The 25,759-nt window shown below is 47.9% G+C and overlaps 10 protein-coding genes across 10 annotated transcripts; 4 read left to right on the forward strand and 6 right to left on the reverse strand.

Annotated features, from left to right (window-relative positions):
- Positions 1-155: 155 nt before the first annotated feature.
- On the forward strand, positions 156-2,756 carry V1512DRAFT_262173 (ARS binding protein 2-domain-containing protein). Its single transcript, XM_066916214.1, has 3 exons — positions 156-1,378; positions 1,432-1,686; positions 1,736-2,756. The coding sequence occupies exons 1-3, from the start codon at positions 320-322 to the stop codon at positions 2,393-2,395; spliced, it is 1,974 nt and encodes a 657-aa protein (XP_066771921.1). The 5' UTR covers positions 156-319; the 3' UTR covers positions 2,396-2,756.
- On the reverse strand, positions 2,664-4,286 carry V1512DRAFT_262174 (peroxisome membrane protein). Its single transcript, XM_066916215.1, has 4 exons — positions 3,828-4,286; positions 2,922-3,780; positions 2,763-2,872; positions 2,664-2,711 (listed from the first exon to the last, which is right to left on the reverse strand). Exons 1-4 carry the CDS (start codon positions 4,054-4,056, stop codon positions 2,698-2,700), a joined length of 1,212 nt encoding a protein of 403 aa, XP_066771922.1. The 5' UTR covers positions 4,057-4,286; the 3' UTR covers positions 2,664-2,697.
- On the forward strand, positions 4,262-6,765 carry V1512DRAFT_262176 (eukaryotic long-chain fatty acid CoA synthetase (LC-FACS)). The gene is made up of 2 exons (XM_066916216.1): positions 4,262-5,053; positions 5,095-6,765. Exons 1-2 carry the CDS (start codon positions 4,445-4,447, stop codon positions 6,664-6,666), a joined length of 2,181 nt encoding a protein of 726 aa, XP_066771923.1. The 5' UTR covers positions 4,262-4,444; the 3' UTR covers positions 6,667-6,765.
- V1512DRAFT_262178 (Metalloenzyme, LuxS/M16 peptidase-like protein) lies at positions 6,716-8,250 on the reverse strand. The gene is made up of 2 exons (XM_066916217.1): positions 7,902-8,250; positions 6,716-7,843 (listed from the first exon to the last, which is right to left on the reverse strand). The coding sequence occupies exons 1-2, from the start codon at positions 8,142-8,144 to the stop codon at positions 6,785-6,787; spliced, it is 1,302 nt and encodes a 433-aa protein (XP_066771924.1). The 5' UTR covers positions 8,145-8,250; the 3' UTR covers positions 6,716-6,784.
- A 157-nt stretch (positions 8,251-8,407) lies between these two features.
- V1512DRAFT_262180 (RNA polymerase III subunit RPC82-domain-containing protein) lies at positions 8,408-10,355 on the forward strand. The gene is made up of 4 exons (XM_066916218.1): positions 8,408-8,437; positions 8,483-8,539; positions 8,593-9,391; positions 9,437-10,355. The coding sequence occupies exons 1-4, from the start codon at positions 8,429-8,431 to the stop codon at positions 10,309-10,311; spliced, it is 1,740 nt and encodes a 579-aa protein (XP_066771925.1). The 5' UTR covers positions 8,408-8,428; the 3' UTR covers positions 10,312-10,355.
- V1512DRAFT_262181 (uncharacterized protein) lies at positions 10,309-10,867 on the reverse strand. Its single transcript, XM_066916219.1, has one exon. It carries the CDS (start codon positions 10,786-10,788, stop codon positions 10,375-10,377), a length of 414 nt encoding a protein of 137 aa, XP_066771926.1. The 5' UTR covers positions 10,789-10,867; the 3' UTR covers positions 10,309-10,374.
- Positions 10,868-10,900: 33 nt separating this feature from the next.
- On the reverse strand, positions 10,901-13,689 carry V1512DRAFT_262185 (Mak10 subunit, NatC N-terminal acetyltransferase-domain-containing protein). Its single transcript, XM_066916220.1, has 7 exons — positions 13,404-13,689; positions 13,286-13,353; positions 13,113-13,238; positions 12,809-13,060; positions 11,328-12,764; positions 11,165-11,281; positions 10,901-11,116 (listed from the first exon to the last, which is right to left on the reverse strand). Exons 1-7 carry the CDS (start codon positions 13,528-13,530, stop codon positions 10,940-10,942), a joined length of 2,304 nt encoding a protein of 767 aa, XP_066771927.1. The 5' UTR covers positions 13,531-13,689; the 3' UTR covers positions 10,901-10,939.
- A 185-nt stretch (positions 13,690-13,874) lies between these two features.
- On the reverse strand, positions 13,875-14,130 carry V1512DRAFT_247465 (uncharacterized protein; the record flags this gene model as incomplete). The annotated part of the gene is made up of 2 exons (XM_066914488.1): positions 13,875-13,906; positions 13,959-14,130. 2 exons carry the CDS (start codon positions 14,128-14,130, stop codon positions 13,875-13,877), a joined length of 204 nt encoding a protein of 67 aa, XP_066771928.1.
- Positions 14,131-15,497: 1,367 nt separating this feature from the next.
- Positions 15,498-18,201, forward strand: V1512DRAFT_262193 (uncharacterized protein). Its single transcript, XM_066916221.1, has one exon. It carries the CDS (start codon positions 15,538-15,540, stop codon positions 18,112-18,114), a length of 2,577 nt encoding a protein of 858 aa, XP_066771929.1. The 5' UTR covers positions 15,498-15,537; the 3' UTR covers positions 18,115-18,201.
- On the reverse strand, positions 18,149-25,044 carry V1512DRAFT_262194 (uncharacterized protein). Its single transcript, XM_066916222.1, has 4 exons — positions 24,882-25,044; positions 24,567-24,775; positions 18,768-24,505; positions 18,149-18,716 (listed from the first exon to the last, which is right to left on the reverse strand). The coding sequence occupies exons 2-4, from the start codon at positions 24,769-24,771 to the stop codon at positions 18,285-18,287; spliced, it is 6,375 nt and encodes a 2,124-aa protein (XP_066771930.1). The 5' UTR covers positions 24,772-24,775; positions 24,882-25,044; the 3' UTR covers positions 18,149-18,284.
- Between the last annotated feature and the right edge of the window lie 715 nt (positions 25,045-25,759).

The raw sequence follows: 25,759 nt of genomic DNA on the forward strand, positions 1-25,759 counted from the left end.
TGTTTATATTCATTCAATTGAATTAAAAGTCATGACCCGACTACAAAATGATTCCGAATCTCCACCGGGGCATCATCAACATCAACAGACAACAGCAAGTGATTACTTCTTCACCTCATCTGCTTTGTATCAAGATGGTGACATTCAAAACCTTGATCAACAACAACAACAACAACAACAACAACCACAACCACAACGAACAGACGACACTGGGCAACGACAACAATCACAACCGCAACCGCGGCAAATTGATCAAAATCAACAGTCGCCACAGCAATCTCAACCTCATGACCCGCAAGTCGATTCTGGGCAATTTCACATGCCATTGAACAATCTTTACGACCCCGGAGGCAGCAACACTTTAACTACGACTGACTCTGTTCACAATCTTGGCTCGTTGAAACGTGACTACTCAGACAGCCAATTCATGAACGTTCAGACTGGTCAGTATTCTCAGGAATACTACCAGCAGCTAGACTCGCTTCTATCAATCTCGCAGCCACCGGATTTTGACTTTGCAGAGCCAAAATCGACTCAGCAATCGGTATCGAATCAAGATTATCAATCTGTTCATTTTCATCAAGACCAGAATTACTCTCGTGATTCTGAGCGTCACAGTGCCCGTTCGTCGACGTCAAATTCGAGGTCCGGGTCAGACTCTCAGCAGTTTTCACCAGTGCAGACTCAGATGCGTGTGTCTCAAGCGCAACAACAAAGGCAGCAGCAGGGTAGATTGCAAGGAAGCCGTTCAAGCGCCCAGCAGCAGGTCGTCATGTCACTTTACATGCCTCGGCCCTCTGAGAGTCCGATTTCGCCACATTCAATGACAGTTTCAACACAGCCTTCGACGTCGCCACCACGTCAATCGTCTCAAATGCCGGTCGACATGACAACAGCGTCTGCGGTCGCTGTCAGAGGTGCGAAAATATATATGAACAGCTCTAACATAAATGCGGGATCAAACGCACAATCTATCTTTCATTCAAACCCGGAACTGGATAGTCGGGTATCTGCCGCAATCGCGTTGCAGCAGCCGTCTTCGGCGCTATACACTCCGCAAGACAGGTCTCTGCCTGTTGTGTCGTCGCTTTCAGAGAACACGACAGCTGACGAGATCGAAGACGTGTATGTGCAGTTCATTCTTTATTGCAATCCGTCTATCCCAACCGACGTCGAGACTGCGGACTTGCGCCGTGCAATCCACAACGTGCCCAAAAGCGATGGCAAGGCGTTTCCCATCACCAGACTATTTGAGCTTTTGCGTCAGTTTGATATTGGCGAGGTAAAGACTTGGACAAGACTGGTGACAGAACTGGGCGTTGAACGGACTCCTGAACAGAGCGCTCAAAAAGTACAACAGTATGCAGTCAGATTAAAGGTAAGTAAAAATAACATGTTTAGTGTGAACACGTACCAACATTTTACTTATAGCGATGGATGCGTGCTATGCATATTGACTCGTTCTTTGAGTTCTGCATGGGTAAACGGCATCCGTACTTTACCCAGATCCCGGATTCGTCAAGACCGCTGCCTGAAATTCGCGACGGTGTCCCGACTGAGGAGGATCTGGCGCTACGTGCGCTGCTGCCGGAAATGCGTCAGCGCCGACAGCGGTCTGGTGCTACGTCGCCAGTGTACCATCAGCCGGATCTGATTATGTCGCCTCGGATGCGGGCAGATATACAAGTAAGTCACAATTTTTACTATTAACGGTCAAGCTGTGCTAACTTCGTAGTTATCAGGACCGTCTTCGGGGCTGCCATTGGACCAGCAGCAGACAGAGCATTCGAGCTCAAGCTCGGCCTCTGTTGTCAGCACCAGTTCGCAGAAAATATCGGGTAAGCGCCGCAAACGCCACGGGCCTGCTGTATCGTCAACTTGGATTTCGCAAGACCCGGCAGGACGTGGGCGGCCGGTGTCAACTGGTAGCAGCGGCAGCGGTGGCGGCGGAGGCACCAGTGGAGGCATGAGTAATGACTACCATCACCAGCACCAGCAGGATGGCGACCAGGTCGAAGCACTAGTCAGTGCCATAGTCGAGCGCGGTTTGCGCGCGACCACCGCGTTCGAGCGTGATGCCCACGTACACCAGGTCGCAGAGCACGTTGTTCGCGCATTCAGGTCTGGATTTCAGTCATCACCAGACCCGGCCGCGTTTACGTGGGTGTTTGGCGGGCTCGAGAATGCGAGCGAGGTCGAATTTGCAGTATCGGTGGAACGTGTGCCCGAGTCAGGTGCTGAGGCCGATGTCCTTGACGCGTTCGTGCAGCAACAGCAGCAACAGCAAAATTTGGCGCACATTAATACGTATGTCGTGTCGTGGCAAATCGAAGTCGGCGGTGCACAAGTCAGTTTCGAGCGCAGGGTTGATGTTGCAGATGCAGACGCATTTTAAAGTATTTTAAGTTTTAGTTTTTTTTTTTCTATTTTACAATTCTTCCAGGAAAATTATTTTGGCCGTTATATCTTTTTTTTTTTTTTTTTTATTTTTTTGGGTATATATGTATGTGTATATGATGTGAATAGGTATATAAGAATTGGAGGAGTGGGCAAGCTAACAGAGGCTGGAAAAAAATGGCTTTGGGAAGATATTATGCACAATGGGTCTCTTGTACATAAAGCACGGTTGTATATATATTGGTATTACGATATTGGGACAGGACTACAAGATAATAATGTATATTATGTACGAATATATTACAATGTGGAAGCTATATTATTAGACTTGTCTCTAGAAAAGCGAAAAGAAGAAGAAGACTTACTTGCAAAGTGATATGTTTCTAGTAAATATTGATAGTCGGCAACATATAGTCCAATAAGGTTCAAAATTGGAACATGTTCAGTTTTTTGAACAATCTTGGTTAGCATGGGTCTATAGGGTCAGCACACAACAATCCAACGAAAATGAACAAAATACGGACTTGGTAAATGCAGTATAGAACTGCCCACGAAGAGTCCACCACCACATGGCCGACTTTCGCCGGTTGAGTTCCTCTTTTTCGAGCCCAGTCAACTTCAAAAACGCCGCTCGAGCTCTGCCATCTGGCGCAAGACCGTCCATTGCGCCATCACGAGTCGCGTACTCGAGCGCAAACCCGACTACCCATGGCATCCAATCTGTTGCTCGCTGCAATCTGGTTCGATTTTGTAAGTTCCAAGTCTGTCTTATTCTCAAGACGAGATATGTCAGTACAGCATAAATTAGTGGTCGTAAAACGTATAAGGTTTCCTTTGCTTGACCTGATTGGTTCAGCTTACGGACCAGGTTCTGCGGTGCAGCCACGTCGTCGGGTAGGAGTATGCTGTCGAGCAGATACGAACTCCCGGCTTTAGACGGCTGCATGACTGGTAGCTTGTGGCCGGTCCGCGGCATGGTCCAGTACAGCTCCTGAGCTGCAATTTGATCCGCGATCGTGGCTGGGTCGTTCGGGTCTAACAACTTTGGATCGACTTCACGCTGTGGTATGCTGGGTGTAACAACTGTTCGTGACCTAGTGATGCGCATCAACGTTAATCTGCATGCAGCCTTGACGCTTTCGAGTCCAAGCACGGTCGCGTGCTGGTGGTTTACGCCACCACGCTTGCGAGCCACGATTTCGAGCAAAAGTTCAGTTTTTTGAATGATTGTAAGAAAATAAGCTATGCGTTTGTATGTCAGGTCTTGCATGTAGTGATTTGTGTAGTTTGAATGCAGTGACGGACGATATTTGTCATTTCCAGCAGCAGCACGAGAGATTAACGTATCATGGTACAAACCCAGAATTGAGAGGGCAGAATACACTACGCAATTAGTACACAACAAAGTAGTTCATCATAAATGCGCATACAAACTTCAGATGCAATTTCGGCATCTTTAAATCTTCCGGGGAAAACATATGTGAGCTGGTTTAACGTCGACTCTACAGACGAAATCTGGCTTGCGTTTTTGAGCAAAAACGATTCGTACATTGACAGCCATGACTTCGGTCTTTTTTCTGGAACTGAGCTTTGGGATGAATGTGAAGACTGTGAATGCTCTGAATTCAAATTCTCTGAATGTGAGGATTCTGATGACATTTGTGTAGTTATGGCCTAAGTATATGAAGTGTATGAAGGGAACGTGAAATGGGACTAGATGGGCTATTCGATTTAAGATTGGCCCCCTGCATAAATGCATTATATAATCATTTTACTTAAATAGGAAATACTAACTAGTGTCTTAAACCGATTTACAGTTTTTATTTATTTACTAATCTTTTCGTCCATTGATCGGCGGGGTGACAGGTGGATCATTAATTTCAGCCGAGGCTTCTTTCCAAATGACGACGTCCAACCCTCAACACAACAAACAGTTCACACAGAAAAAGTTCAACCCTATTCCTTACCCCACAATCTCAATTTCTCCCCATATAAACTGCCCCTACGCTTCTCTTCCTTTTCTTACTCACCTCCGGATCTGTTCAAAATGTCACTCACTAAGGACGTTCAGGTCCAGCAAGCTTCAGGCATCGCTAAAATTACTACAATCTTCCCTGCCGATGCACCCATCCCGGTCAAAGGAGACTTTACAGTTTATTCTACACCATACGGCCATCCTCAAGCAATTCCGGTTCCTGGATCAGAACAACCGGGGTATTCGGCTGTATACAGAAATATTCATACTCCCGAAAAGTTAGTTGATACTATCCATCCAGCACTGTTGACAATCTACGACAGTTTCAACAACGCGGTCCGCACCTACGCCGACGCAAACTGTCTCGGCCATCGTGAGTATGTGCCGGCATACAAGACTTGGAGCCCTTACAAGTGGGAATCTTACGCTAGAATTGCAGAACGCAGAACAGACTTTGGCAGTGGGTTGCTCAGACTCGCCGACCGAATTGCCGGGATCAAGATTGGGTCAAAGTTCGGAGTTGCCTTGTATTCACCTAACCAGCCAGAATGGGTCATTACTGATCTTGCATTGCATGCTTATTCGCTCTATGGAGTTACTTTATATGACAGTCTTGGGCCAGAGTCAAGCGAGTACATTATGAACCTGGCCGAAGCTCCGGTACTGGTCGCGTCTATTAACGTAAGTTGCATTAATATTACTACTGCAATACTAACGAATAGAATATTCCGGAAATCTTGACAATTAAAGACAAATTGCCCCATCTAAAAGTTATCATCAGTATGGACGAACTTGAGCATCCGCATGACAAACCAGGCAACACAACCCGGGCATTGCTCAAAACCTGGACAAAGTCCAAGGACGTTGCGCTGTACTCGTTCTCCGAGGTTGAGCGCATTGGCCAGAATGATCTTGTACCTCACATCCCTCCTTCTAGAGACGACATACTGACAATAAACTTCACATCCGGTACTACCGGTGTGCCTAAAGGTGTTGTGCTGACCCACGCGAACGCAATTGCCGCCATGAGCGGCGCGGTACTGCACATCGCAAGCTCGGCCAAAGAATCGGATGTCCATTTGAGCTACCTTCCTCTAGCACACATTTACGAGCGCATCACGCTCTGTCAGATCATCTCATTTGGCGCGGCTTATGGGTTTTTACACGGCCCAATCCTTGAACTGGTTGACGATATCAAGGCCCTAAGACCGACCATCTTTCCGTCTGTGCCACGGCTTCTCAACCGGATTGAAGAAGCTGTTCGGGCAAAGACGATCGCGGCCCCAGGGTTGGCAGGTAAAATTTCGAAGAGGGCTTTGAACGCAAAGCTCGCAGACATGGCTGCTGGCGGGACCGGCAAGATCGCTCTGTGGGACACGCTGTGGTCACGTAAGATTCGCAAGAACGCAGGCTTTGACCGGCTGGCGACCGGTGTGTCTGGCTCGGCGCCGATTGCAGAAAATACGATCCAGTTTTTGCGGGCCGCGCTTGCCTGCAATTTCTTGCAAGGCTACGGTCTGACTGAAAGTTTTGCGTTTGGTCTCGTGTCTGAGCCTGACGACAAGGTTGCTGGCCATTGTGGTCCGCCTGCCGTATGTGTTGAGATCAGACTGAAAGACGTACCAGAAATGCAGTATTTTTCAACCGATAAGCCGCACCCGCGTGGCGAACTCATGATGCGCGGTCCAATTATCTTTCAAGAGTACTACAAAGAGCCGAAGAAGACCGCAGAAGTGCTCGACAAGGACGGATGGCTCTGCACCGGTGACGTTGCCAAGATTGACGATCTCGGTCGAGTGTACATCATTGACCGGGTCAAGAACTTTTTCAAGCTTGCTCAGGGCGAGTACGTCGCGCCCGAGCATATTGAGAATATCTACAATGTAGGCGTTGACATTGCGTCTCAGGTATTTGTGCACGGCGACTCGGTGCAGACGTACTTGGTTGCGATTTTGGCCATCAACCCCGAGACGTTTGCTCCGTTCGCTTCACAGATTCTTAACAGACCAGTATCAGCGACGGATGCCCATGAACTCGCGACTGTGTGCGAAAACAGGGCGGTCAGAGAAGCCGCGATGAAGATGATGGAGCGCGCGGCTTCGACTGGCGGGTTGAAAGGTTTTGAGCGGGTCAAGAACGTGATGCTCAAGGTTGACCCATTCACGGCCGAGAACGAGCTCTTGACGCCGACATTGAAACTCAAGCGGCCACAGAGCGTGAAGTATTACCGTGATGATCTGGACAAGATGTATGCCGAAGGGGCGCTATTGACTAGCATCTCATCCAAGCTGTAAACAATTCCTGTATTTATTGTAGAAATTAGCGCTACGTTGCACAGTAAAGTTACGTTTTTAACAATCTATTGTATAACAATCGAATAAATTTTTTGAAAATTATGAGATACACACAAATTCACGCCTTGAAGCCCAACTCATCTGCATACGGCAGCTCGGTGATCTTACCGACCGCACCAGAAGCGACCTTGGATGCCAGTATGGACTCTGCTAAGCTCTTGACGGACTTTGCCGTGACGGCCGAGTACTCTGCTGCCAACGACGACATGGTCGGGACCTCACCCGACGCGAGCAGGGACTCGCCGACAGCAACCAAACCAGATACGCCTTCGTACTTTGCAAAGACATCGAACTTGGCGGCTGCGATGCCCTTCTTGAGCAAATCGTCCGAGACACCAGATGCAAGGGTCTTGAGTGCTGAGACTGCAGCAGCGGAAGAGGACGCAACGTCTTCGACCGACCCGGATGAGGTGATTGTCAACAGGCTTGAGCCGGCGTAAGGGTAGACCTTAGCGAAAGCCTTGCCTGCGGTTGGGGCCAGGAGGGAAGATCCGTATGACCATTTTATTGTTGGCACGCCTCCGAGAATGGATGACAAGACCGAGAGGGCCGGGGATGGGGCAGCTGCGTAGCCCAGGACAAGGGCGTTTCCTGCGGCAGACGCGACTCTAGACTCACCGCCGAAGAATGTGGGTACGGACACAGCGGAAGATGTGCCTGCGGGAGCGGACTCAAGGTAGATTGATGCCAGGTCGGCGATCGAGCTTGCGCTGGCGCCGGACACGACGATGGCGAGATTCGATTTTGTGTAGACCGTGTCCTTATAACCGACGACTGCGGGGGCAGTGATTGAGTCACTGACCTGAGCGTATAGTGGCAGACCGAGTCCTTTTCTGTAGGCGGCAGCGTGGGCAGCCTCTGTCGCGATGTAGACTGCGTCTGACTGTGCAAGAGTTGAGTCGAGCTTGAGCAACGAACCGACGAGCTCTGCAAGTTCGTGGCGGGACAAAGTCGGTCTGGCGAAAACGTCACTGAGCGCTTCAAAGAAATATGGCAGGTCGTCGTTGAGGAATTGAGCGGTCAAGACAATTGAATCACGGCCGAGGGTGCTAGAGAGCTTTGAGCCGAGCAATTCGGACTCACGGGTCAAACGGAACCCTGAACGAGCTTTTGTATTCTAAAAGAAAGAATTAGGATCAATTTTTCAAACGATATATCTTTGAGATGGGAAGTACCTGGAATGCGAATCTTTGAAGAGCATGGGCAACACCAGGAACAGTAGAATATCTTGAACCAGCTTTAATAACAAAAGACAATGTAGTAATTGGACCAGCGACCTCCTTAGCAGCAATCTTGATCCCATCAACAACAGTAGATTCGAACCCGAGGTCTGATGCAGATGAAGCCATTGACCTCACGGTTCGACGTGTGACCGATCCCGCAACACGACGAAAACACGAGGAAGATGACGCAAGCATTATTTAACTGATTTAAAAAGCAAAAAAAAAAAAAAAAGAAGGGACAAAAGTTGGTGATTGAAGTCGTGAAGAGTGTGAGATTCGGGAGCAGCAAAAAAGTCCAAAGTCTCGCGAATCAGCAACGACCGAAAACGTGAGCGCCGGCGTGTAATTGGTTAGTGCTGGAAATGAGTTTTTTGTAAAATGCGTTTTGGTAAAATGCATTTTGAGCCGCACAGCTTTTGTGCGAACGAATTTCTTTTTTTTTTGGCCATTCAAACATCAAATATTACATAATATACACTATGTCACAGGTAAATAGACATTATATAATGTAGTATAGAATACTGATAGTTAAGTACGAGTCAGAACTAGTTGTACTTTTAATAAGAAACTTCTATGGCGACTTGACAGCTGTATGTTAACCACTATCCTGATCTGATCTGATATACAAAGTACTAATATATAGACTGTAATAGACACTCTGGTTAAATATGGCAGACTTTCATTACCAATGATAGCGCGTTACTCAAAACTACCTCCGTCTACAATTCAACGCGCCTTAATACCTTTAATTCAAAATAGATTCGTGCTGTTCTGGGTAGACAACTCAACTGAACATGAACAGACATCATATCTTGCGTCTGCTCAAACAATGTACAACATGGTCAGGTCAGGCATGCTCGTGACATTTGTCGGTCAGCAGTTTCCTGAGTTTGAAGAAGCTCCTGAAGTAATCCGGAATCTGTTATTGTACGGCCACATCAAGGCATCTGACTACTTGACTGTTCAGCCTGAAGACAAAATTGACGAAGCGAGAGACGCAGTCACTATTCTGTTGCAGTCGAAGTTAATCTCCACTCTGTCTGCCCATGAATTTCACCCGTCATCTGATCTCTATATGCGTATTTTCAAGCGCAGACTAAGCATGATTCCAACAGGCCGTACTATCTCTCAATCAAAGCGTGAGGCTCAGGCTCATGCTGAAGCGAGGGAAGAATATCTTGCGCTGACTCGGATACACGACGACGTTAACGACGGACTGATTGCTGCGAAAGGTGACGCGACCGATCTCACAAAGGCGAAAACAGTCAACGAGTCTGCCGTCTTGACCTTAAACTATGAGAAGTTCGTAGTCCAGCTCAGATCTGATATCTTTGTCAAGTACGTGGCAAAACGGATCGGTAACTTGACTGCCGTGGTCTACAGTCACGTACTGGCTTGCATGAACCCAAGACTATATCGATGCAGAGAAGAATCAGACAGAGGTATGAATTCTACAGACTAATGACTCGCATGTACTAACACGCCAGTTGTCACTGTTTCTTCCCTAGAAGTCTTGCGCACTATAGCTGCTGACGTTGATCTTGCAAGTGCAATCGCACTCCCAAGCAAGAAACGGTCGCGCTCGTCATCGTCCAAACAGTCAAACAAACGCGTCAAACGGTCTCACAGCGACAACGAAGAGAGTGGCGAAGATAAAGATGCTCACAATGATGAAAAAGATGACGGCGATGATGATGACGAACACGAACATGCCGACGGCGCAGGATCTCGTGTCGAGCAACTCAATTTCCATCTCGGCTTGCTGTCGTGCAATCCGAAATTACCGTTTCTCACAAAGACAGGCAACAAAGGCGGAGGAGAATGGATAATTGATTTCGAAACCTTGACAGAACGCATTCAGGAAATCGAGTACGATGCATTAATCACACAGAAACAGGGCGCAGTCGCATGCAGATTACTACGCATCGTCCGCGACAAAGGCCGGATCGACGAAAAGCAACTGGCCGAAATTGCGCTTCTTCCGCCAAAAGACATTAGAGCCCATTTGACAGCTTTGCACGAGATTGGATGTCTCGACCTACAAGAAGTCCCGAAAGGCACAGACCGTGCACCTAGCAGGACATACTACCTCTGGTTCCACAAACCAAAATCAGCATACTCCCTCATGGTCCAAGCCGTCATTAAGACCATGTCCAAATGTTATTCCCGTGTCCTTGAAGAACGCGGCCGGCATCCAGAGATTGTGAACAAGCTCATGCGAGACGATGTTACGAAGAATGAGGCCGCAATGCTGTCGCACGCAGAGCGCGAAGAAATCAGCAGGGTCAGAGCTGTCGAGATGCGATACATTGCCCAAATCATGCGTCTCGACCGGCTCGTTGTAATTTTTAGAGACATGTAGTCTTATGTACATTATATTACTATTCATACACATTCTGCCACTTTTATTCGTACACAACCTGGCTCAGACAACACTTTGCTCAATCACAGCCGTAACCTTCTCCACTGCCTCAACTTGAGGCAAGAACCCGCCAACAGTAGCACCAGCATACACCGGCCTACTTGTTTTTTTCGCCGCGTACCGCGCAAGTCTGGTCGCAAACTCAAGCGACTCCTGGGACTCACTCGTCATCCCGCCAAACAGAGTCGACGTCAGTGCCGGACCGGTCGGGCGCGGAATCGCATATACCAGTGCAGAAAGCGGCGACGCGCCAGATTCCGTCGTCGTCACGTTCACGACCACCGGCTGTGAAATGATCGCGTTGGCGGTTGCTGATTTCGGGAAGATGGTGATGTGGCAGAATAAAGTGTAGGGTGGAACTGAAATCTGAGCAGTAATTGGGGCAATTGGCGCCATTTCTGTGCCATTTGACGCCATTGCAGAATCGATATTCAGTTCCAAATTTGTCGCTTTCAAGAAATTCGAACTCGCGACGTTTCGCCAAATGCGATTAAGGTTTCAGGGGCAGACGTACTACGTCCTCCTCGAGTATGGCCAATTATTTACTTTTTTCTATTCTATGTTACAATTACTTCCTTTCCAAAACAGACAGCACCGGAAAATACGGATGAAACTTGTCTTTCTGTATCGTAATTTTAATCCGGGTCTGATTCTCGGTCTTTGAAGACTCTTGCAGTTTTAGTCGCTGCAGCATTGAGATTGCGACTCCGGTCCCGATGCATGACCGTGTCAGCTGTTGGAGTGCCTGTGCTTGTTAGTTTCGTCATTCTGTCATGTTTGAAATAAAACGTACCTGCGTGTTTTCGTATTGAACCAGACCGGCGTTGACTTGCTCTTGTTTGCTCATTGTGTCAATCAAGCAACGCGCATCCTGAATCGCAACTTGCGCAGATCCTAGTAATTCTTCCACCTACCCAGTTAACCTCTCACTACATAATCAAAATGAAGATTTATACCTTCAAGCCCTCGACGTTATTCATCCGCACAAATGACGCATATGAAAGTACTTCTGGAACACCAATCGTGCTGTACGGTTTCATGCGCAACTTGTACATCAGCTCGCCGCTCGAATAATCCTGTCCGCCCGACTCAGACAACCGGGTGACGCCAAACTCACGCAGTACGCCACCAGCAACGAGTGCTTTGGCAATAGATACGTACCCTTGGCTTAGTTTGCGGTACACCTTCGCGAGCATCATCATCGAGTCGCACCACGCAAACGACTTGCTCGCAGCTTCAAGGTCCGGTCTTGGTCCCGAAGCGTCAGCGTTTTTGCGCCGTTTCGACTTCTTCGCTTTACTCCCACTGTTCTTGCTCGCAGACACAGTCGCTTCGACCGCGGCGTACGTTCGCTGCAAATGAGACGAGTATGCCTGCAAGAGATAGATCGCGTGGCCGTACACAACCGACCATTCTTCTAACCGATATATATCCAGCTCGAATCCCGTATAAACAATCTGCAGCATAATTTGCAGTTTCCGCGTGTACACCCACGATGACAACGGTAGCGATTGCATGTACTCGCCGCCGTCCGGACCGGCAGATATCATTGGCGAGAACTCAATCATTTCCGGCCTGGACTCCAAATTCTCGCTATCAACCTGCAGTGAATCCCAGTCTAATAAAGCCCGGCACAGACCTTGTCGCAACCGTGACTTATTTCGACATAGCACCGACATGTACGTCTGCAAACAGCCCGTGGCCCGGTTCATGAATTCGTCGAAATCAGGCCGGCAAATGTGATCCATCGGAATCGCAAACAAGGCCGGAAGCGGGCAACTTATGTCAACAATATCTGCCTCCGTCAGTTCGCGTAGAGGATGCTGACCGACAACCTCGCCGCCTACCAAAAACCGTTTGAACAGCTGGCACCGCACATATGGCAACTCGGTCGGCCTGCGCATGGCGAACCGCTCGAAGTAGACTATGATTTCGCCAATAGAGTCATATTTTTGAATTTTTAGCACGTCGAGTATGCCGTCAAACAGACTCCGACAGGTCGTGATCGCATCACTGAAGTTGATCTTGGCCATGGGACGCGGTGGCATGCCGCACTCGAGTCTGCCTTGGATCGCGATGCTGAACGCAGACGGCACAGGGACGGCTAATGCATGGGTTTCTATTATCCGTACTAGCAAATTCGGAAACTCACTTAGCAGTTCATTCTGGCGCTCCGGAGTATCGTCAGCAGCGTCCAGTGCTTGAACTTGCATTTTGCAGAATTGTAATCGAGTGTCCAGTGCATCTATGCAAGTTTTTTCGGCTGCTGACTTGGCTTCTGCCTTTAGTCGAGCTAAATCTTCTATTGCATTATCCAATAACGTGCACGTGTCTTCGGCGTTCACAAATTGCAGCATATCTAGACCATACGTTTGCATGACAATATCCTCATCCTAAACCGTGTTACTTAAAGCCATCACACATCTATCCAACATACCGCCATGATTTCATTACACGGCAATCGTTTGTTTACAAAGTCGCACGCCTTGACAATCGCGATAACGTATGCTCTGAGAGTGGAGTGCACAAACACATTCTCGTGCATTGTCCAGTCGAGTTCGGGCAAGTCTGTAGCGCTTGTGCCGAAATGGGCACTTGCAATTGTGCCGTTGTAGTTTGTAAGCGCTTGTTCGACGTATAAGCACGTGAAGACTGATTGACAGAGTGCACCGCCTGTGTGCCATGACATCTTGCAGTTGTGAGTTTCACGATACATATAGACCCGTCGTAGATTTGAATACCTGCATACAAAACAACTCGTCCATGATCCCAATTATTTGCTCTGCCGTTCTGTTGGCTCTTGCATCGAACTCCCAGTCTTGAGATTGTAAATCCAGCAACCCAGTGTCCATCTTTGCGTCCATAATCTATCCAGATCAGCCGTCTCTGTCTTCACTATTGTCTAAACACTGACCTCGAGCGCGTTGATTGAATTCACTAATTCAAAAGTCTCCATCATGACCAGTTCCGATGGCTGGATCTCTAATTGAGTTGTGAGCTAAATGTAATCAACTGATCATTGGACCACTCACTTTGCGCTTCTGCACGAAACAGATCTGTGACATCGACATAGTTTGGTGCGACTGGAGGGATTTCAACTGGAGGTCTATCTATTGACAGTCGTGATAGTAACTTTGTGTCTGTTTCCACGCTGGCCATTGTGCCTGCCTGTGCTCTTGCCTTGCCTGTGTGTATGCCTCTTTGCCTGTGATGCTGATAAAAGAGCTAAATTCATGAACACCCAACACGATTAAAGGGGTCAATTCAATGAATTTGATAAACGACAATTGACAATCTATGTCGGTTTACTTTACAATCTACACTTCATGACATAATACACATGACTATTACATGAAGAACCGTCTGATTATCGTCATGCCATCCACGAAACTTCTTTAAGAAAGATTATTTTATTATTTAATCGAATGCTGGCTTTATTTGAGCCTTTCTAATCAATTCCAGGAAAATTTCCGATACTTCATTCGTCAGCGCTCTCTATTTTTTTATTTCTTTGCTTCCTCCTTGTATTCACCCTCTATTTGGACTATTAGCAGCTCATATAATACGCTATAACATAGCAACCATACGCTTTCCATCCTCCCATCTGTATGGACGAATATCGGTAGCTTCACGTCGCTCAGCACGAATACGGAGATCCTCCTTCAATGCCCGTCTAGTGGCACGAGCCGCGATGGCAGCGTACTTGTTGTAACTATTTTCAATCAGCTCAATATTCAACTCTTCGTCAGCATTTGTCATGTCTGATCTGTCTGTTTAAATCCAAGTTCATGCTTTGACTTCATTCATCACCAGAATCAAAGACTCAACTCGTACGACAAAAACTACTGCGAATAAAACTCACGTCAAACCAGCTTCTTTCCAGAAAGTCATTATTTTAATGTAAAAGTCTCTTTTAACTCAGAATTTCTTGGACCAAAGAAGTAAACGAAGAGTTCAGTCTGTTCTGCCCCGGGACAGTCCGTCAAAAACTTATATCAGGGCAAGGGTTGAAACAGCTAATGAGCCAGTAAAACACAAGAATTTAGAGTTCTCTGTAAAAGTCAATTTTGCAATACTAAACCCTTATTCATAGATCAATGCAGTAAGAAGTAAACAGACAAGCATGTCCAAATCGCGTCTTGATTAATACAAATAGTACAAATACCGTTCAGTAGTACATGACTTGAGTGCAAAAACAAGATTTTCACTGTTCATCTGTATATACTCTGTTTGCTAATACTAAAAAATTGAATTCTGTGAATAAAATTGTTGTCTGGAAAGGTATGTGCAAACATCTTGTCGGAACGCGTCAGTCGTGTCTCCGGCCAGGTTGGCAACCTTCAGCGCGAGATAGAAAAAGTACTGTTTGTTTAAAGCGACACGTGTGGCGGATTGATACGTCAACGCGGCAAGGTGAGCGGCGACCGAAACATGGACGGACGAATAGAATGGCTCGATTGAAGTTAAGAGAGGAATGTCATGCTGTGATATGGTCTGATCGGGTGTGTGGGGATGGACATGGTGTGTATACACGTGACTGTGCTGGTGACTGTGGTAGGGAGGGCGTGATGTACGATGTGAGGAACACGAGCAACGTGACAGGCGGCACAGATAGCGCAAATCAACAGACGCAGAGACAAAGGACGACGTTTCTTCACAGACGCAATGTTCATAACATGGCGTTCAAGTACATACCTAAACATCGACACGCATATACTACAGACACAGTTAGGTTACCGTTATCAACATTATGCTTTAATGACTGTTCAGACATCTCACTAATCATCGAATGGTTACAAATGGCAGATAATGGTCAAAATACAGTCACATCCAACTCATTAAGTGGTATATTCCCCCCTATAACAGACAAAACACGACTTTAAGGGTCGCCGATATCTGCTGTATTTTGAACCTGCCACACTTTCAACTGAACATTCGGACACGACGGATTTTTTTGTGTGATTTCGACTCTGCCACTCATTTCAATAGCGAATTGTCTATATTCTTTAAACCTGTTTAAGTTTCATTTTCTTATTTCAAGTAAAATGGTAAATTGCCCTTCGTCGATCGAAAAATGACGTCAAATTCAACGCAACTTAGACTTTTTCGAATTCAAACATCTACATTGATTCCCCACTCGTGCGAGTTCTAACATCACGTCAAGTCATGTCTCTGTCTCGAATTAAAATATTCAGATCATTCAATTCGCTCCACCCTATTGGATCTCGCTGTCATCGGACTCATCATCAAACGCTTTACTCTTATATGCGTCGTCAGTTGTCTAATTCAACCGTAATTGGTGCTAGAGAAGTCCCTTTAGGCTATCCTCATCTAAATTCACAAACAAAGTCATCTTCAGTAGATCAACTGTATTCGCAGTCAGAATATATTGGAATGCCTTTGGTTAATACCCTGGCAAATGCTCAAAGTCCTTACTTACAAGCTCACCAGGACAATCCGGTGGCATGGCAACAATGGAATGAATTGACATTAACTCGTGCAAAAGAAGAAAACAAACCAATCTTCCTGTCAATCGGATATCATACTTGTCATTGGTGTCACGTAATGAACGATGAATCTTTTACTTCACCAACTATCGCTGCTCTACTCAACGATCACTTCATCCCAATCAAAGTCGACAGAGAGGAACGGCCAGATCTGGACTCGGTATATATGATGTATCTTCAAGCAATCAGTGGAGGTCGTGGTGGTTGGCCTCTGAACCTGTTTCTGACTCCGGACACTCTCGAACCTATCTTTGGAGGCACATACTGGCCTGGTCCTTGGGAGGAAATATCACTCAAGACAAATCAAAAGGTGAAGCCTTCAGGACCAGATTTCAAGGACGTTTTGAATCGGATACATAAGTACTGGGTTGAAGATGAGAAGAAATGCAGGCATGCTGGATCTGAAGCAGTCAGGCAACTGAAGGAGTTTGTGGAGACAAAGAACAACTCTGATATAGCACCATTGTTTCCCGACACACTGCATCACGCTTACGAGTACTTTTCTCATAAATACGATAGATCTAACGGTGGCTTTGGTGACGCACCAAAATTCCCACAGCCTACGATCCTCAGCTTTCTCATTCGCATGAACGGTCATCTGCAAGAATACGAGAAAGTCGATCTGGGAAATGAGCTTACTGGTAGGGCCATGGCTGTCGAGACTTTGGAAAAGATCGCATCAGGTGGGATTCATGATTTGATTGGAAACGGGTTTGCTCGGTATTCAGTCACGGCAGACTGGAGTTTACCGCATTTCGAGAAGATGCTCTACGATCAGGCATTGTTACTGAACGCGTATGTTGACGCATATCTCATCAGCAAGTCCGACACTGTACGCGAGTGCGTCTACGATATTGCAACGTATTTGACCGCCGGTCCGCTAACCAACCCTGACGGTGGCTTCTATTCAGCCGAAGACGCCGACTCGATGTCTTCCGATGGTATGTTTACCCATCACGAGGGCGCGTACTACGTCTGGACGTACGCTGAATTCTTCGACGCGCTCGACCGAGTTTCAGGCGACATCGCTGCCGCGCACTGGAACGTGTCAGAATACGGCAACGTTGATGCCGAACTCGACATTCACAACGAGCTGCAGCACCGCAACGTGCTTTCGGTTGCGATGGAAGTTCCCGAACTCGCGTCGGTTTTTGGCAGGTCGGAAGAACACATCCGCGGTGTGCTGGCCGAGTCTAGGGACAAGCTCGGGTCATATAGAGAAACCCATCGGATGAGACCGAGCGTGGACAACAAGATTGTCGCAGGTTGGAACGGGCTCGCAATTGGTGCGCTTGCCCGCGCGGCAGCCGCGTTCGCTAGCACGAACCATGAAGTCGCGTCCGAGTGGTTGCAGTCTGCAATAAGAACGGCCCGGTTCGTTGACTCGAACATGTACGATCCCGAGACGCGGCAACTGTACCGTGTGCATTTCGAAGGCAGCAGCTCGACACCAGGCATGTGCGAAGACTATGCGTACCTGATTTCAGGTCTGATCGACCTGTACGAGGCCACGTTTGACGTCGAGTACTTGCAGTGGGCTCGCGAGCTACAAGATTCGCAGATTGCAGGCTTTTACGACCCGATCGACGGTGGGTTCTTCTCCGCCAGCAGTTCCGCCTCACAGAACTTAATCCTTCGTATCAAAAGCGGTACCGACACTGTCGAACCGTCCGCAAACGCCGTGTCGGTGTCGAACCTGCTCCGGCTGTCTGCAATTCTAGACGACAGGACGTACGACGACAAAGCGATCCGGACTCTCGAGTGCTTCGCCAAAGACATTGCGGCCCAGCCGTTCATGTACTGCGGCATGCTTTCTTCCGTCGTCGCGACCGCTACCGGCATGCGGACGGTCGTGCTCGTGGTAGCGGCTCAAGCCGACGAAGATGTCGTGGACCAGTACGTGGCCGCGGCCAGGGCCGCTCTGCTGCCTAACACGACCGTTGTGCAGCTCCGGGTCAAGCCGGTAGACGAGGAATCCAGAATTGCCCAGGAATGGCTGCAGAGTGAGAACGAGTTATACGGAACGCTGATTAGTTCACATGCTAGAGAAAAGGACAGTCAGAGTCAGGTCACAGTGTACGTGTGCGAGAATCATGCGTGCAGTGCGCCAATCACGGATTTACAACAGCTGACCGAAACATTGAAAGAAGAAGTAGAGGCAGAAACGGTTGAAGAGCAGACTGAGGAGTATGATGGGATTGGATTATATCCTGCAGCTAGAAGAAGACGGTCATAAATTTTGTATATAGAATTGGGTTTGGATAGTATAATAAACTTGTGCATAATTCTTGTTTAGTAATATAACATTGCATTTTTCTTAAAACCAAAAAGACTGACAACAAAAAAATAAACTCTACATCAAAAATTACAAGACATCAAAAAAGCATATTCATTTGATTTTCTTCTTCACGCCACAGCCTCAACTACAGCCGCGATGCCATTGGTCTTCTTCTCCAACCCGTTTAGCAGCAAGTAGTCGCGCTTCTCAATACTACCATTCGCAGGCAACCTGGTCGAGTGCATGAGGTACTGGTCCACCGCGCGAGCGCACTGGCGACCTTCCTGGATACCCCAGACGATGAGCGACTGGCCACGGCGGCAGTCGCCGGCGGCGAAAAGACCGTCGTCGACTTCGTACATGGACGCGCCGTGCTTGACGGTCTCGATCGTACCACGTCCGTCGCGCTTGACTTCAAGGTTCTGAGCATCCGGTCCGACGAAACCCATTGACAGCAAAACAAGGTCAGCTGCAAAGAACTGCTCGGAGCCAGGGACCTGGGACATTTGCCAGCCACCAGACTCAGTGCGCTTCCACTCGACACGGACAGTGTGGATGCCCTGTAGACGCCGTTAGAAAAATTCTTAGAAACTTGAAGAAGTTAAACATACCTTGACATTGCCTTCTCCATCAGACACAAACTCCTTCGACATAATGCAATACTCTCTCGGATCTTTGCCGTAGTGAGCAGTAACCTCCGAGTGACCGTAATCAACACGGAAAATGCGAGGCCATTGGGGCCATGGGTTGTCGTTTGCACGAGCGGCCGGTGGCTGTGGGAGCAGCTCAAAATTGACAACAGACTTGGCTCCGTGGCGGACAGATGTACCGATACAATCGTTGCCGGTATCGCCACCACCAATGACGACAACGTTCTTACCCTTGATCAATTCCTCGACGGAAGACATGTCGCCGTTCAGCAATCCTGAGGTGTTCATGGTCAACAACTGCATCGCGAACATGATGTTGTTCAGATTGCGGTTTGGAATGTTCAAGTCACGCGGGATAGTGGATCCAACGGACAAAACAACGGCGTCGTTGTCCTTGCGAAGCTGGTCAACAGTCACGTCCTTGCCAATGGTGCATCCAGTAATGAAGTTAATGCCCTCCGCAGCGAGCAGGTCAGTACGGCGCTTGACAATCTTCTTGTCAAGCTTCATGTTTGGAATACCGTACATCAAGAGACCACCAAGACGATCAGCACGCTCGTAGACAGTGACGTTGTGGCCGGCACGGTTGAGCTGATCAGCGGCGGCAAGACCGGACGGGCCAGAGCCAACAATGGCAACATTCTTGCCAGAGCGATGGTGAGGAATGCGAGGAACAATCCAGCCCATCTCGAAACCGCGGTCAATGATAGCAGCCTCGACAGACTTGATTCCAACCGGGTCCTCGTTGATTCCAAGAACACAAGCACCTTCACAAGGAGCAGGGCACACACGACCAGTAAATTCAGGGAAATTGTTGGTCATCAGCAGCCTGTTCAGAGCATCCTGCCACTGTCCCTTGAACACTAGCTCGTTCCACTTGGGAATAATGTTAGAAATGGGGCAACCAGTATCAGACTGACAGAATGGAACACCACAGTCCATGCACCGTGCAGTCTGGAACTTTAACTCATCAGCAGATAATCGCGTGTTGAGCTCAGCCCAATCCTTGACACGAGTCTTAGGATTCCGGTACTTCTCAGACCTTCTCTTGTACTTCATGAAACCCTTAGTCTTGTCCAAAGCCAAAACAGTGTTAGCCTTGCGCTTCTCAGCATTGTCGTCAACAATAGCATCCTCAAGATCCTGAAGCTTAGGCTCGTGAGCAGCAACCTGCGGTGCGGGAGACGCAGACGGAGTCAAACCAAGAGTCTGAAGAACGTTCTCGGACTTCTTGGCAGCAGCCTTCTTCGCGGCCTCAGCCTCAAGAACAGCCTTGTAGTCGAGTGGAAGAACCTTGACGAATCGAGGTAAGAAACGGTTAAAATCGTTCAAGACTCGGTCGGCAATGGTTGATCCAGTGAAGTGTCTGTGATCCTCAATCAAGCCACGCAAAAACGCAACCTCAGCAGGCTCGGTAACCTGCGAGAGCTCGACAAGCTCCATGTTAACCTTGTCCTCAAATGTCTGGGCAACGTCAAGAACGTAAGCAATACCACCGGACATACCAGCGGCAAAGTTGCGACCAGTTGTTCCCAAAACAACAACACGGCCACCGGTCATGTACTCGCAACCGTGATCACCAGTACCTTCAACAACAGCGATGGCGCCAGAGTTTCGGACAGCAAAACGCTCAGCAGCGACACCACGGAAAAAGCAAGTACCCAACGTGGCACCGTACAAGCATACGTTACCAATCAAAATATTCTCTTCAGGCTTGAAGACGGAGTTCTTGGGAGGATAAATCACAAGACGACCGCCAGACAGTGACTTACCAACGTAATCGTTAGCGTCACCTTCCAGCTCCAAAGTGATACCAGGAGCCAAGAAAGCACCGAATGACTGGCCAGCAGAGCCCTTGACATTGACGTGAATAGTGTCAGTAGGCAGTCCCTGCTCGCCAAACTTGCGCGAAACTCTGTACGACAAAGTAGCGCCAAGCGCACGGTCAGTGTTAACAATCTCGCACTCAACCTGCGATGGAAGACCCTTCTCAAGTGTGATTTCAGCCTCGTCAATAAGTTTGTTGTCAAGTCTGTCATACAAATGGTGATCCTGCTTGCGAACATTACGAGTAGCAACACCTGGGCGGAGCGCATGCGCAGGAGTAAGCAATGGTGAAAGATCAATGTTAGCAGTCTTGGTGGTTCGCAAATCCTCGCGGACCTTCAACTTCTCGGCACGACCAACCATCTCGTCAATGGTACGGAATCCGAGCTTGGCCATGATGTCTCTAAGTTCGTTGGCAATGTAGTAGAAGAAGTTGATGACATGCTCAGGAGTGCCGACAAATTTCTTCCTCAGCTCAGGATCCTGTGTGGCGATACCGACCGGGCAAGTGTTGAGATGGCACTTACGCATCATGATACATCCCATAGCAATTAAAGGAGTGGTAGCGAAACCCCACTCTTCAGCTCCGAGCAAACAAGCAATAGCAATGTCACGGCCGGTTCTGAGCTGACCATCAGTCTGAACGATAACTCGTCCGCGGAGATCGTTCAAAACCAAAGTTTGGTGAGTTTCAGCAAGACCCAACTCCCATGGCAAACCGGCATACTTGATACCAGTCCATCGGGCAGCACCAGTACCACCATCGTGACCAGACACCAAAATGTGATCGGCCTTGGCCTTGGCAACACCGGAAGCAACGATACCAACACCGACCTCAGACACCAACTTGACCGAAACACGGGCACGAGGGTTAGAGCACTTGAGATCGTAAATCAATTGCTTCAGATCCTCAATAGAGTAAATGTCGTGATGAGGGGGAGGAGAAATCAAACCAACACCTGGAGTAGAGTGGCGGGTCTTAGCAATAGAATCTGAAACCTTGTATCCGGGGAGTTCACCACCCTCTCCTGGCTTGGCACCTTGAGCCATCTTAATCTGGAGCTCATCGGCATCAGAAAGATAGAAAGATGTAACACCGAAACGACCAGAAGCAACCTGCTTGATGGCAGACCGCATAGTGTCACCGTTAGGCAGCGCGTTTGAACGCTCAGCATCCTCACCGCCCTCACCAGTGTTCGACTTTCCACCAAGTCTGTTCATAGCAAGCGCAAGTGTAGAATGAGCTTCCATCGAGATGGAACCGTAAGACATCGCACCAGTAACGAATCGACGCACAATTTCGGTCCATGGCTCAACCTGGTCAATTGGGACAGGAGTAGAAGCCTCGTAGTCAAAATCCAAAAGACCACGGAGGGTGCAGTTTTTGATCTGTTCGTATTCAGCCTTGGAATAAGCTTCGTACGACTTGTCGTTCTTGGTGCGAACTGCATCCTGAATGTTGGCAATAGACACCGGGTCATTAATGTGAGCATCACCACCATCACGGTAATGGTACTCGCCAGATTCGGGAAGACCTTCAGGACGAATGACGTCACGCGAAGGGAAACCACGTTCGTGGAGAGCAAACGCGTCTTGGGCGATATATTCAAAAGTAATACCTCTGATACGAGTGGCGGTACCAACGAAGCACTTGTCGACGACCGAATTATCGACACCAAGAGCCTCAAAGATCTGAGCACCTTTGTAGGACTGAAGTGTAGAGATACCCATCTTACTCATAACCTTCAAGATACCATTATCAACCGAATGAACATAGTTGTCAATGACTTCCTCATCAGTCAATTCCTTGCGCAACAAACCCTCATGGTTCATTCTCAAGAGCGTCTCGAAAGCCAGGTATGGCGATACAGCATCAGCACCATAACCAAGAAGGACACAAACATGGTGAACTTCACGAGCCTCCGCAGTCTCAACCATCAACGCAACCTTAGATCTAATCTTCGACTTAACCAAGTGATGATGGACAGCACCGCAAGCAATCAACGCTGACACAGGGACACGAGTTGCGCTGGCGTTGCGGTCAGACAAAATGATAATCTGGTTGTTCTTCTCAATAGACTCGGCGGCCTCGGCACAGATACGCTCAACAGCTCTCTCGTATCCAAGAAGTCCCTCCGATCTGTCAAAAGTAATATCAACAATGTGAACAGACCAGGCAGGGAAAGCACGCGAGATGTTCTTGACAGCAGCCATATCAGGAAGCGTCAAGATGGGCGAGTGCAACAGCAGTCTGTTAGTCTGCGACGGCCTCATCTCCAAAACATTGCCCTGAGGTCCAACGTAACAGTCAAGCGACATGACAATAGCCTCACGGATAGGATCGATAGGAGGATTTGTAACCTGAGCAAAAAGCTCACGGAAGTAGTCGTACATGAGCTTAGGAGCTTGCGACAAGCACGCAAGAGGGCCATCGTTACCCATGGAACCAAGAGCTTCCTTGGAATCAGCAGCCATAGGAGCAAGCAAAAGAGAAACCTGTTCAAAGGTGTAACCAAAAGCAAGAAGACGAGGATCAGACTGTACAGTAACTTCATAAGAGATCTTTGGCTGAATGTTAAGCTGGGATGTAACCTTGTCAAGAATAGCAGGCAGAGTGATCAAGTTACCCTGAATCCAGCTCTTAAAGTCGAATCTGGACGCAACACTGCTTTTAAGTTCTTTGTCGTCAACAATACGTCCTTCGACCGTGTCGACAAGCAACATGCGACCGGGCTGGAGACGGCCTTTCTGAATAATCTTCTCAGACTCAACAATAATGGTTCCGACTTCGGAGGCACAAATCATACGATCATCGTCAGTAACATAAAATCGGCAAGGACGAAGACCGTTTCTGTCGAGGTTGGCACCACAGTATCTTCCGTCAGCAAAGGTGAAAAGTGCAGGACCATCCCATGGCTCCATCAGACAGGCAGCCCATTCGTAAAAAGCAGCTTTCTTTGGATCCATGTCGGGGTTGGTCTGCCACGCTTCAGGAACCATAAGCATAACCGCCTCAGGAAGAGAAAGAACACCGTTTATGGTAAGCAGCTCGAGCACGTTGTCGAAAGCAGCCGAATCAGAGCCGCCTTCTTCAATAATGGGGTACATATCTTCGAGCTCATCGCCAAACAAGTCAGATCTCATCAGACCTTCACGAGCACGCATCCAGTTCTTGTTACCGCGAAGAGTGTTGATTTCACCATTGTGAGCAGCCCATCGCAAAGGCTGAGCACGGTCCCATGAAGGGAACGTGTTGGTGGAGAAACGAGAGTGGACGAGGCAGAAGTGGGCTTCAAACTCAACGTTTTGGAGATCATGGTAGTAGTTGTAAACCTGGGCAGGAACGAGCTGACCCTTGTAGACAATGTTCTTGTTGGAAAGCGAGCAAATGTAGAACCAGTTGTGGAGACCGATAGTATGAGTAGCGCGTTTGCGAAGAACATAAAGTTGACGCTCGAATCTCTTAGTGTCAAACTCAGACTCGTCAGAGATGGGAGCGTTGCTCTCATCGCCGTAGAACGAACGCAGGACGACGAAAGGCTGCAAGATGATGGGCTCACGCGACAAAGCAGCGGGTCCGAGAATAGAAGAGTCTCGGGGAACCGCACGCCAGCCAAGAACACGGAGACCGAGCTCAGTTGCAATGTTCTCAAAGATAGTACGAGAATCAGCAAGAACCTCTGGGTCCGACTTGAAAAACAAATTGCCGGTGGCGTAGAGACCAAGCGATGGGAGCTTGTATGCGGTAGGAGCTTCGAATTCCTTGACAAAGAATTTATGAGGGATTGAGGTCATGACACCAGCACCGTCACCATCACGAGCATCGGAGCCGACCGCACCACGATGTGTCATGTTGCATAGAAGGGACTTGGCTTGGGAAGAATTAGCCACCATGATTTTAAAACGGCCGAAGCAAAATAAATTAGCACATACCGTCAGAGACGATTTTATGAGAGGTGACACCCTTGATGTTGCAGACAAAGCCCACACCGCAAGCATCCTTCTCAAATTCTGGATCATAAAGACCTTGTTTTTTTGGCAAGACACCAGCCCATGACTTATTCTCCGGGTCTGGATTCTGAGCGTAGGGAAAGACAGAAGGCGAATAGTCGTCCTCAGGCTTCAAAGCCGGGGCCATTTGTCTGTTAGAAATTCGTTAGTATTTTATTATAACAGAATAAATTTTTGATGTTGTGCTTGGTGGCGGGCGGGGAGTGGCTATAGAAAGAAAAATTGAGGAGCACTAACAATTATTTGTAAGAGATGCTGGGATATTAGGCCAAATATTTGAATTTGTCGAGATATTCTCTACAGGTTAATTATCAATAATGATTTGATCTAAAATAACAGAATCTGTTGAAGACTGAACAGGGACTCAAATGTGCCTCAGAGCAGTTGAATAAGTAATGACGAGAAAGAAGAAGAGGAGGAAGAAGGAAAAAAAAAAGTTAACGAGGGCCCGCACGGTGAAGGTCAGTCAGGCGTTGGTGGTAGTGGTATCGGTAATTTGGTTCCATATTACGGACTGGTGGTGTATTGTTAATACGGCATGTGTCGTAAAGAAGTCACCACGATAACACACTAAAAACTATAAATTTTTTTTTTTTTGTTTATAAAACCTGTACTTTTTATTTAAAAAATAAAATATTATTTCCTCTACAAAATAATCGCAAATCAATCAATTTTGCGCCAATCGATGTCGTATTACAAAACAATTTTTTGTGCGATGAGCTAGCGGTCACGTGCGCCTCGTGGCACCTCACTAAATTAAGCTAGTTGAACCAGCGCACGCGGTATAGATAAAGCGTCAACTGCCAGCAATCTGACTTAGTCACGGCATAAGCAAAGATACTGTTGTGTGTATAACAAGCATTTGCGGTGCGGCTCTCCCCGTAATCGGCCCAATAGTGCTTGTTGTAATGGAAGCATCGTGTGAATATCTTGGTGCTTGATTAACGGTGTGTTAGTCACTTTGATTAGGCGTTAAGTTGCTAGCAGTATATCGGGATTGCGTCAGTACGTTTAGCCCCATGATTGCGCCAAATTTTTGTAGGGTTCGGGTACCTACACATTGATATTCAAACGGACGCGCTTAGTCCGGTCGATTACGGATGCGTTCCGGTTTT

Source organism: Lipomyces arxii, assembly GCF_038497795.1.
Source record: "Lipomyces arxii strain Phaff 12-163 unplaced genomic scaffold V1512scaffold_6, whole genome shotgun sequence".
Taxonomy (NCBI): Eukaryota; Fungi; Ascomycota; class Lipomycetes; order Lipomycetales; family Lipomycetaceae; genus Lipomyces; species Lipomyces arxii.

Coding starts and splice junctions, on each gene's coding strand:
- V1512DRAFT_262173 (XM_066916214.1), top strand. CDS start 320: ATGCCATTGAACAATCTTTACGACCCCGGAGGCAGCAACACTTTAACT. Junction 1,379..1,431: donor AGTATGCAGTCAGATTAAAG/GTAAGTAAAAAT, acceptor TTTTACTTATAG/CGATGGATGCGTGCTATGCA. Junction 1,687..1,735: donor GGATGCGGGCAGATATACAA/GTAAGTCACAAT, acceptor CTAACTTCGTAG/TTATCAGGACCGTCTTCGGG.
- V1512DRAFT_262174 (XM_066916215.1), bottom strand. CDS start 4,056: ATGTCATCAGAATCCTCACATTCAGAGAATTTGAATTCAGAGCATTCA. Junction 3,781..3,827: donor CGAAATTGCATCTGAAGTTT/GTATGCGCATTT, acceptor CTAATTGCGTAG/TGTATTCTGCCCTCTCAATT. Junction 2,873..2,921: donor TTCTATACTGCATTTACCAA/GTCCGTATTTTG, acceptor CTGACCCTATAG/ACCCATGCTAACCAAGATTG.
- V1512DRAFT_262176 (XM_066916216.1), top strand. CDS start 4,445: ATGTCACTCACTAAGGACGTTCAGGTCCAGCAAGCTTCAGGCATCGCT. Junction 5,054..5,094: donor TACTGGTCGCGTCTATTAAC/GTAAGTTGCATT, acceptor ACTAACGAATAG/AATATTCCGGAAATCTTGAC.
- V1512DRAFT_262178 (XM_066916217.1), bottom strand. CDS start 8,144: ATGCTTGCGTCATCTTCCTCGTGTTTTCGTCGTGTTGCGGGATCGGTC. Junction 7,844..7,901: donor TTCAAAGATTCGCATTCCAG/GTACTTCCCATC, acceptor TCTTTCTTTTAG/AATACAAAAGCTCGTTCAGG.
- V1512DRAFT_262180 (XM_066916218.1), top strand. Junction 8,540..8,592: donor TCTATGGCGACTTGACAGCT/GTATGTTAACCA, acceptor ACTAATATATAG/ACTGTAATAGACACTCTGGT. Junction 9,392..9,436: donor CAGAGAAGAATCAGACAGAG/GTATGAATTCTA, acceptor CTAACACGCCAG/TTGTCACTGTTTCTTCCCTA.
- V1512DRAFT_262181 (XM_066916219.1), bottom strand. CDS start 10,788: ATGGCGTCAAATGGCACAGAAATGGCGCCAATTGCCCCAATTACTGCT.
- V1512DRAFT_262185 (XM_066916220.1), bottom strand. CDS start 13,530: ATGGCCAGCGTGGAAACAGACACAAAGTTACTATCACGACTGTCAATA. Junction 13,239..13,285: donor ATTCAATCAACGCGCTCGAG/GTCAGTGTTTAG, acceptor TGATCTGGATAG/ATTATGGACGCAAAGATGGA. Junction 12,765..12,808: donor CGTGTAATGAAATCATGGCG/GTATGTTGGATA, acceptor AACACGGTTTAG/GATGAGGATATTGTCATGCA.
- V1512DRAFT_262193 (XM_066916221.1), top strand. CDS start 15,538: ATGTCTCTGTCTCGAATTAAAATATTCAGATCATTCAATTCGCTCCAC.
- V1512DRAFT_262194 (XM_066916222.1), bottom strand. CDS start 24,771: ATGGCCCCGGCTTTGAAGCCTGAGGACGACTATTCGCCTTCTGTCTTT. Junction 24,506..24,566: donor TCATAAAATCGTCTCTGACG/GTATGTGCTAAT, acceptor ATTCTTCCCAAG/CCAAGTCCCTTCTATGCAAC. Junction 18,717..18,767: donor ATGGAGAAGGCAATGTCAAG/GTATGTTTAACT, acceptor CGGCGTCTACAG/GGCATCCACACTGTCCGTGT.